Below are 9,819 nucleotides of genomic sequence, written 5' to 3'. Positions count from 1 at the left end.
TCTGATTGTGAGGGAGAAGAGCGCCGTCTTCCGCAATCCTTCTGGCCCCCGGCCTCTCGCCGGGACGCCGTCCTCCCTCGTGACGTGCCTGTGAGACACTTTGGGTTTGAGTTTCTTTTCTCTTTCTCCGCGCACGCACACCCTCCTTCGCGTTACCCGAGCTCTCGCGAGACTTGAGCGCCGAGGCCGGCGGGTGGAGGGAGCGGTGGGAGGAGGGAGGGGCTGGCCCTGGCGCTTGGTGGTGGCGGCCGCCATTTTGCCGCGGCGGGTCGGGTCTAGCTCGGCGGGGCCTGGTTAGGGATCAGCATCCGGGTGGGAGGGGTGGGCGACGTGCCGAGGAGCACCGGCGAAGGCCGCGCAAAGGGAGAAGTCGCACGGGAGAGGCCTGGGGGCCGCGGATGGCGGCGGATTCTCTCCGGCCGAGGCGGCGGCGCTGGGGCTGAGGCGGCGGCAGGAGGAGGCGGGGCAGGAGGCGCCTCCCCTCCCTCCTCACTCCTCCCCCCTCCCACCCAGGTAAGATGGCGGACCGGCCGGGGCTCTACTCCTCTCGCTCACACCCACCTCCCTGGAAGGGTGCAAGTCTCTGCTTCGAGTCGGGAGGGAAAAGTGAGGAAACAGATAAGAGCGCGCGCGTGTGCCTGGTTGCCGGTGGTCGCGCGCGCGCGCGGCCTTTTACCTCCCCCGTCCCTTCCTCTCTCCCGTCGGTCATTTCCCTCCCCTGCCTATAGAGGGCGCACTAATGGAGTGTGGCGGGGCGGGAAATAAGAGAAAGGAGCCAATGTGGGAGCCGCACGCGCTTACCCAGCCAACGGCCGCTCTCAATGCTGGCCTATTATTACTTCACCTATCGCCCTCCTCCTCCCCCCGTCACCTCGTTTCCTCGCGCGCCGCGAAACCGACCAACCAACGGCCGCCTACTCCTCAGCGGGTGGGGGAGGGGCGAGCGGGGATTCTCGGGGACTAGGGAGGGAGGGCGAGGGAGGTAGGGAGGGTTTTGGGGGAAACCGGGGCGGGGTCAAGGGGTCAAAGGGAAAAGGTGGGAGGGAAAGGGTGACAAAGGGGTTAAAGGGTGGGGGGAAATCAAAGGGCATCGAACTTGTGCTGAGAAAGAAAGAAACTAGGCGTCAGAGGGGGAATCGCTTGCGATTAGGGAGCAATGAATGAATAAATGCAGGATTGCGGGTACAAGGATTGATTTTTAGCGGGGCGCAAGGGTTCTGAGAAAGGGTGGCAAGTTCAAAGGGTATTAGGGTATCATCTGGAACTTGAGCGGTTGTACAGCTCTAGGGTTTGGTTGGCTAGGGATAATACTAGAAAAGTTGGGAGTGGGTTGCAGTTACTTAGCACCATCAAAGTTTTGCAAGAAACCAGACCAGAAATAAGTGAAAGGTTAATGTGGTCATGGAGCCTGAGGAGGGGCAGGCTGAAGCTCAGGATGAAAGGAAGGGAGAGGAGGCTGTAGTGGAAGGGCCTCCCAATGAGGCAGAGAGAAAGATATCTGGATTGCTTCCAGAGATAGGTGTGGGACAGGGAGAGGCTAAAGACTCAGAGACAAGTGAGGGGAAGGTTGAGGACCCATTGGGGGCAAGTCAGGGGGAGGCAGAACATGAGGCACCAGCTACTGGAGAGTTCATGGAACCAGACCTGGGTACATTTGGACCCTTAGCAGAACTGGATAGGGGGGTGGCTGAGGATGCACTGAAAAGAGAAGTGGCATTAGGAATGTCTGGGGAAGAGGCTGAGGAAATTATTGAACCAGATCTGAGAAAAGCAGAAGAGTTGGAGACAGTGATTCTTGAGGAACTTCAGCTTAAGAGTAATAGAGAGAAAGAAGAAGTTGAAGAGGCAAGAGAACCAAATCAGGAGGAAACCAGTGTTTTTGGGAGCCCAGACGAGAGGGAAGGTGAGGGGAAGACTGGAAAAGGAATGGATCAGCAGGAGACTCAGGAATTTGTTCCTGAGGAAGAAGCACTGCTTGGAGAGGGTGAAATGGTTCTAGAAATGGGGGGGAATTGGACTGAGGAGGTGGCAGGGCCAGACCATGGGAAAGAAGAGGATTTGGTAGAAGAGGACCGTGTAGATTCTGGAGAGGGGGTTGAAAAGGGAGATGAACAGGAAAAGTTGATGGAACTGGAAGAGAGGGAAGCTGAGGCAACTGTTGGGGAAGATGAGGTAGTGGGGGAGGCTGAAAAGATGCCAGAGTCAGTGGAGATGGGAGAGAGTGACAAAGAAGGTGAATCAACAGATAATCATGGAGAAATGGAGGAGTTGTCAGGACTGGGTCAAGGGGAGATCCTAGAGGTCACTGGAAAGGAAGAGGATGTGGCACCTGCAATTGACTATGAGGAAACTGAGAAGGTGCCAGATGTAAATGAGAGAGAGCTAGAGGAAGTGACTGCAGAGGAAGATGCAATATTAGCAAGGGGTGAGGAGGAGTTGGTAGGACTAGGTCAGGGGGAAATTGAGGTGTTGACTGGAGAGGAGGAACCAGTTTTGGGTAAGAGGGAGGCGGAGATGACAGTTGGACCAGGTGAGGAGGGACTTGGTGAGGAAATTGAAAGGGAAGACAGGGTATCTGGAGTAGATCAGAGAGAGGCTGAAAGCATGATTGTGGAAGGAGATTTGGCATCATCAGAGGGTTGGGGGGAAGGTGAAGACTTGGTGAAGTCAAGCAGGGGAGAAGCAGAGGAGGTGGCACCATCAATGGATCAAGTTAAAGCTGAAGTCCTACAAGAAGATCTGAGGGGGTCAGAGTTGGTGATTGCTGAGGGAGAGGCAGGTGCAGCTGAGGAGAAGGCTGAGCATTTGGTGGTGGCAAGTCAGAGAGAAGTTGAGGGTGAGACTGAAAAAGAAAGTATGTCATCAATATTGGATCAGGGATCACCAAGAATAGATGAAAAGCAGGCAGAAGAGGTGGCTGCAGAGAAAGATGTGGAATCAGTAGAAGATCAAAAGCAAGTTGAGGATTTGGCTGGGATAAGTCAGGGTGAGATTGGCAGTATGGTAGCCACAGTGCAGGAAGGGAAAGATAAGAAGGAGGCAGAGGTGGCAACTTCAAAGAGAGATGTAGCATTTATTGAGGGGGAGGGTTTGGTAGTGACAAGTCAGGTAGAGACTGAGGAGGTGACTGTCAAGGAGGATATGATACACGTGGCTCTTGATGTGGCTGAGCAAGTGATAGGAGCAGCTCAGAGGGAAGCAGAAAAGATGAGTGCAGTGGGTCAGGAAGAAGGAAGGGAGGAGGCAGTGGGAGCACCAGTGAGAGTAGCTGGAGCACAAGAAGAAACTGGAGGCCTGGAGGAAGAACTTGTGCAAAGTCAGGAGATGGGGCCTGGAGAAGAGGTGAAACTAGGAACTAGTCAGGAGAAAGTTGGAGAGCTAGCAGAACCAGAACAAAGGGAGACAAAAGAGCAAGTAGGACTTGATCAGGGAGAAGCCAAGCAGTTGGGTTCAACTGAGAGGGTTACTAGGGAGGAATCTCGAGAAATAAGAGAGGCATTATTCAGGGATCAGAGTGATACTAAGGTGCTGGTGGAACCATTTCAGGGACCAGTAGTGGAGGTTACAAGTGTAGGTGAGATTGCGTTGACTGAGCAGCATCAAGGTACTATGGGAAGAAAGGTACCCTCTCAGGAGAAGACATTAGTTTGGAGCCCAGAATTAGAAGAACAGTTGGGAGGACCAACTCAGGAGATGGCAGGCGTGCCTTCCAGGGAGGGGATAGAAGATACCAGAGTCACCTGGTTGGCATCTGATACGAACCTGGCCCAAGGTCAAGTGGAACCAAGCCTGAAGGTGGCTGAATTGAAAAAATCAGGTTCCTCAGTGCTGTCATCACATTTGTCACAGCGCACTGCCATAGGAAGTCAAGAGGAACGTCGCAAGTTGAAGGGGAAAATAATTTCAGGGTTGGCAGGATTACGGCAAGGGCCAATACTGGTACCACATCAAGGGGCAACACACTCATGTGGATTCCGTCGTGGAGTGCTGGAGCACAGGGCTCCAGGGTTGATTGTGACCAGTTTAACAGCGATGGCTCAGCAAAAGGGAATGATTAAGGAGGCTCGTACGCAACTGGGAAAGGGTGAATTAGATCAGAGGGAGACACGATCAGCTGAATTGAGGTCTCGTGCAATTAGGGTTAAAGTAGGTGAGCCGGTGGTTATGATGGGGTACAGAATTGGACGGGAAGGGATGTCATGTTTCTCTGAGGCAGATAACAGGATAGAGAGCTTTCAGCAGGTTCCTGTGATGGAGGAGGCAGGAAAGGGATCTGATCAGACCCCAGCAGAACCACCGAGGCAGGAACAGATAGTTAAGGAGTTGGAGATACTGGCCAAGGATGTTGATGACAGAGCAAGGCAACATCCAGAAGGAATGTACTTGCCATGGCTTGGTAGGCCACTGACACAAGATTATTCGACAATACGACCAGGTTCTGGTTGGACTGCAGGCCTTGGGTCCGGGCATGGACTTGCTTTAGGGCCATTGCGGGCTGGAATAAAAGAACGAATAAACATGATGGTGACAGGTCAGGGAGCAGTAAAGTCAGCAGGACCAAGTCCTGAGCCACCAGTGTCTGGGATGGGAAGAAGGGTGTATGGGCTTACAAGCCAATCAGCCAACGTACACTGGCTGAAGGACGTGTTGGGATCTAAGCAGACAGTGTCTCGACTCTCTGTAACAGTTCGTGGCTCAAAAGCAAACAGTCCTGACTCTATGGCAGAGAGACGAAGTCCAGGCCTGTTAACAGGAAAGCAAGAGTTGAAAGATTGGCGGGATGGGGTAATGGGAATTGCAATTAAAAGGTACAATGCCATGAGGCGGGCAATGTGGGGCGAAGGCCCAGCTGGTTTGCATGTGAAGGGAGTGAAGGTGGCTGAAAGTCCCATTGATACTATTCCATTGAGTTCTGTTAAGACTAGTTCCATTCTGGGGCAGGTTGAACAGAGGGCGCTGAGGCTGGCACAGCATGTGGAGGGTGAGGCTGTGTCAGGATTGGAAGTAGAAGGGCAGGGGCTGGCTGAGAGGCTGAAGCAGGATATGGAGCCAGCAGGGTCAGGCCAGGGAGGTAGAATTACAAGGTAACTGGGTTAAGTGTGGAGTGAGAGGGAAGGAACAAAAGGTTTGGGAGATAGTGGGTTATTTATGAGCTAGGGACAAAATTGAGCTATAGAAGCAGAGAGTTAATAGGACGCTATAGCAATAGAGTTGAGTTGCAAAATCTCAGCTTGCAGGATGAATGGGTTGTAGATCTCTCTCAAAAGAATGAAGCCAAGAAGGGAAGTAAACTTCCCTGGGATAATGATATGAGGGTGACGTGCAGAATCTTGACGCTTCTGAAGCAAAGGTGGGTACATAGGAAGCAAAATAAAAATAATTTATTATTTATACTCCACTCATCTAGCCGGGTCGCCCCAGATACTGAGAAGATTTTGGGCTCTGGATACCTAGGCATGGGAGTGAGTGAAAAGGACACTGCTAGACAACTCAGAATCCGTAAAGTGGATGGGAAAGTGAGATAATTCTAGTGGTTCACCAAACCGCACCCCAAACAGGTTCCCGCCTCTTTTCATAGGCTTGAATTTGGTAGCTGGTGCGTACAGTAAAACTCTCCACCGCAACCCGTGGGCCGGCTATTCCCATGCTGTCTGCGTAACAATAAAAGAGAGACAGGGTTTGATCTACCCTTTGGCAGAGTCGTTCAGGGTCCCAAGAGCAAGTTTGAATGATCCTTACCTAAAGGAATAGGTTGCTGTGCATATATCACACATGCGCGCGCACACAAACTGTTCTCTGGACTAACGGTTCCATCTTTTTTCAGGTGTAGTATTCCCCAGGAAAGCGAAACCCTGGAAGTTCAGCCTGACAAGCAAGAGGAGTTCGCAGCTCACGCAGGTACAGGTGAAACTGAATACCATTGGGGAATTGGCAACAGGGTTTTAAGCAGGAACATCAAGCAAATCTAAATCTTTAGCTGTTTTTCTGAGCTCAGTGTTGGATTTATTTTCTTTTCAAAATGCTTTTTCTGTCACCAACATCTGTATTGATGGGCCAGAATTTATTATGTACTGGAATCTGGCTTGGCCACAACTAAACTTAATTTGCTTGTTGAGATATGATGGAGGGATATAAAAAGCAGCTCAAAGGAATGAAATAAAATTTACAGTATCTGTTCATAGCTCCCCTGGAAATTTTTGGAAAGTCTAGGCATTTAGTACTAAACAGTAGAATATGTATCCAGTGGAGGAAGATAGGGGAATCCTCTACTTGTAGGCAGGGTTTACATCTTTTGTGTCTAAATATTAAAGTTTTAAATGCAAACTTTGAGAGAAAACATTTTTTCACATTACCCAAACATTTATTCTGTAACAGAAAATGTTTGCTTGTGTGTACAAACTTAGCAACGGAGATTTTCTAATGCTGTTGTGTTTTTGATAGCTACTGTGTTGGATATATTAATTTCCTACTGGGTTCTGCCACCAGATCTCTTGTATAACGTAAATTGCGAGAGGCTAACCCCCAGTTTGGGGGGGCCTGATCCGGCTCCCAAGCAAGTTTTTCTGGGGCTCCCCTGATTTTGGCAACAGCAACAAAAAAGGAAAAAGAACCCCTCCTCCCTTCACTGTAATCATTAATCAAATCATATTTATACTCACAGCTTCTTTTTTGAAAAAAACCTAGTGAGAAATGAGATTTGCTCAGCTGGGAACTGTTTGGTTTACATTTATGCTCTTTAGTTAATAGCTGCTTTTAAGGTGCATTACTTTCCTTCTTTAATTTTTAGTGCTTTACTTTGTGTTAAAGGAAAGTAAAATTGTAGGCAGAGGGCATGCTAATGTCATTTTGACGTTTAATTTCACTTCCTCTGAAAATCTTCCTTTAGCTTGTTCTTGAGTGGGTGTCTTTCAGTTCTTTTCAGTCTGGCTCTGATCACAATGCGACTGATTCCTCTTCATGAATCTCTAGATAATTCTGAGACAGGCAGTCCCGAGCGCAGGCTGGGCTGCCAAGGAACCCAGGAGCTGGACGGCTCGTCCCAGTGGCTGGCTGACCAGAATGAGGCCGGTTCCGAGCATGCACTGGAGCAGGAAGCCAGCACTACAACCGCAAACGAAGCTGTTGGGACGAGAGGCAAAGAGCAAGAGAGAACTAAAATGCAGAGCAGTCCTCCCCAACAGCAACATGCGCTGCAACCACAGGTAGAGTTGGAGGTGAGGGGAATCCCAGTGTAAGGCCCTGTGTTTTGAGGCCGCTTACTGGATTACAGTTTTTCAAAGCACTGTAGTTCATTAGGGGTCTTCAGAATGAATTTTGACTGCTTTAGTGAAGTATGTGGATGATCATTGTACTACAAGGAGCATCTGTGAGAGTCAGAACAAGGGATGCTCTTCTCTGATGCTCTACCTAGACAAGCTCCCCAGAGCTGTTGGGTTCCTTTAAGGCCACTATAATAATTTTCTACCCTCGTTTGTCTCCTCTTGTTCATCTCAGACTGCATCGGACAGAATGACAGGCAGTAACCCAGTGTCACCAGCCTCCTCGGGCTCACCTGCCTCAACTGGCAGCATCTCACCACCACATCTCACCCACGACTCCTCGCTGGACAGTCACCCAGGTTTTGATGTTCCCAAGACACAGAACAGAGCCCTTGTGTCGCCCGGGATGTACACCTCCCCGGACCCTGCAAGCATGTGGGACAAGACACACGCGGAGATTGCTGAGCAGGCCAAGCATGTAAGCCACACATGGTCCAGGGATCATTTGGCCCCTTCTGCCCTCTTGAGTTGGGCATGAACATATGCAATCTAAGTTAACATTCTGTTTAGTTTGTCCTTCCAAGCTGCAGTTCACAAGGATACAGTGTTTTGGGCTAACTGACTTGGGGGATGTATTCCAGGAGGCAGAGATTGAAAACCGCATCGCAGAAATGAAGAAGGAAGGGTTCTGGTCCATGAAACGGCTGTCAAAGGTGCCTGAGCCAGTCCGGCCCAAAGTACACTGGGATTATCTTTGCGAGGAGATGCAGTGGCTCTCTGCTGACTTTGCCCAAGAGCGCCGATGGAAGAGGGGTGTTGCGAGGAAGGTGAGTTTGATGGAAACAGCTGCCAATCTCCAAACATTTAACCCATCTCTTTCAGTCAGTTTTCACTCATGCATTCCAATCTCTGGGTTTAAGGGCATTTCATAATCGTGCAATTTTGTACAGTGGTGCCCCGCAAGACGGAAAACTCGCTAGACGAAAGAGTTTTCCGTTTTGGAGGTGCTTCGCAAAACGAATCTCCTATGGGCTTGCTTAGCAAGACGAAAATGTCTTGCGAGTTCCTGCGGGTTTTTCCCCTCCCCCCCTTTTTTAAGCCGCTAAGCCGCTTATCAGCTGATCCGATAAACCGCTAAAAGCCGCTAATAGCGCTAATCCGCTAATCCATCAATGGGCTTGCTTCGCAAGACGGAAAAAAACGCTAGACAAAGAGAATCACAGAACGGATTCTTTTCGTCTTGCAAGGCACCACTGTAACACCTCAGGCTTGTGGCTTGTGCTGTTGCAGAAAAGCAATATAATATGTGTGTCCCTAGGGTTTCCATCCACTTTAGTGAAGTGGAGCTAGCACTTCCCTACGACCCAGATTTAGGAAGGACTGTTTAGAGCCATGGAAATCTGTGAAGACTTGAGATTATTAACATGATCCTTCTCTCCTTTGTTGCTTGCAGGTGGTGCGCATGGTGATCAGACACCACGAAGAGCAGAAGCAAAAAGAAGAACGAGCCAAACGAGAGGAGCAGGCCAAGCTGCGCCGTATTGCCTCGTCCATCGCCAAAGAAGTCAAGCAATTCTGGAGCAACGTAGAGAAGGTACGTGAGGAACCTGTCTGGCATAAAAGCAGCATGCAGGCCTTGCTCCTGAATACAGGAGCCACACCTTGAGCCAGGTGTCTGGAGCTGGTTGCCTCTACTCTGCCTAATCAGAAATACTGTGGATTCATCCATAGAAGGGTTGAGTGAATCTCTTGCCTTCATAGTTTGTTGGTGGAATTTCTCTAATTAATATATGCGTATAGGTAAACATAGGTGTGTGTGTACATATATATGAATATATATACATACACACATATACACACATACATGCATACACACACACATATGAATGACTTCATTTAGACAAAATACGTAAAGTATAACAAACCAGAATTTCAAACACATAAAGCATGCAGTTAGTTGGAGGTTTTGTTTGTTATGTATTTATGTCCACTCTCACTCATTCTTCACTTCTGCATTCATATTAAAAAGGCGAGGCAAATTATGCTTTTGTTTATTCTCCTACAGCAGTGAAATGAATTGTTCTGCTCTGTCTCAAACATCAGTTGCTTTTATTACTTGTAATTGGAGTTACTGTTCCAAATACAGTGGTACCTCGGGTTAAGTACTTAATTCGTTCTGGAGGTCTGTTCTTAACCTGAAACTGTTCTTAACCTGAAGCACCACTTTAGCTAATGGGGCCTCCTGCTGCTGACGCGCCGCAGGAGCCCGATTTCTGTTCTTATCCTGAAGCAAAGTTCTTATCCTGAAGCACTATTTCTGGGCTAGCGGAGTCTGTAACCTGAAGCGTATGTAACCTGAAGCATATGTAACCTGAGGTACCACTGTAACTAAATTGGGGTTTCTTGCTTTTACATGAGTAACAAAGTGCTTTTTAATAGCTTTGAAAAATTTGCATGGTTAAGGTTGCAGAGAAAAGAGTGGCACTGTGTGCACAGGGCTGCTGAAGACTTTGAGAAGATAGTAGCTCTTTGCCCATGTTGCCTTTAACTCAAGAGCAAG

General features: G+C 49.1%; 1 protein-coding gene across 7 annotated transcripts in view; it reads left to right on the top strand.

Moving 5' to 3' along the window:
- Positions 1–173: 173 nt before the first annotated feature.
- Positions 174–9,819, top strand: part of SRCAP (Snf2 related CREBBP activator protein) — a 32,342-nt gene continuing 22,696 nt past the window's right edge. The window contains exons 1-6 of one of the 7 annotated variants that reach the window (XM_083469119.1): positions 174–513; positions 5,825–5,898; positions 6,970–7,202; positions 7,495–7,737; positions 7,901–8,086; positions 8,713–8,853. In XM_083469119.1, coding sequence (XP_083325245.1) covers positions 7,158–7,202; positions 7,495–7,737; positions 7,901–8,086; positions 8,713–8,853 — 615 coding nt within the window. In that variant the 5' untranslated portion in view covers positions 174–513; positions 5,825–5,898; positions 6,970–7,157. Of the gene's footprint in view, positions 607–4,933; positions 5,351–5,824; positions 5,899–6,969; positions 7,215–7,494; positions 7,738–7,900; positions 8,087–8,712; positions 8,854–9,819 lie in introns of those variants that run through there. The other 6 variants (XM_083469121.1, XM_083469120.1, XM_083469122.1 and 3 more) reach the window with 6 other exon arrangements.

This window comes from Podarcis liolepis, assembly GCF_965112155.1.
Source record: "Podarcis liolepis genome assembly, chromosome: 13".
Lineage (NCBI taxonomy): Eukaryota > Metazoa > Chordata > Lepidosauria > Squamata > Lacertidae > Podarcis > Podarcis liolepis.
This window is presented reverse-complemented; position numbering and strand designations above follow the sequence as displayed.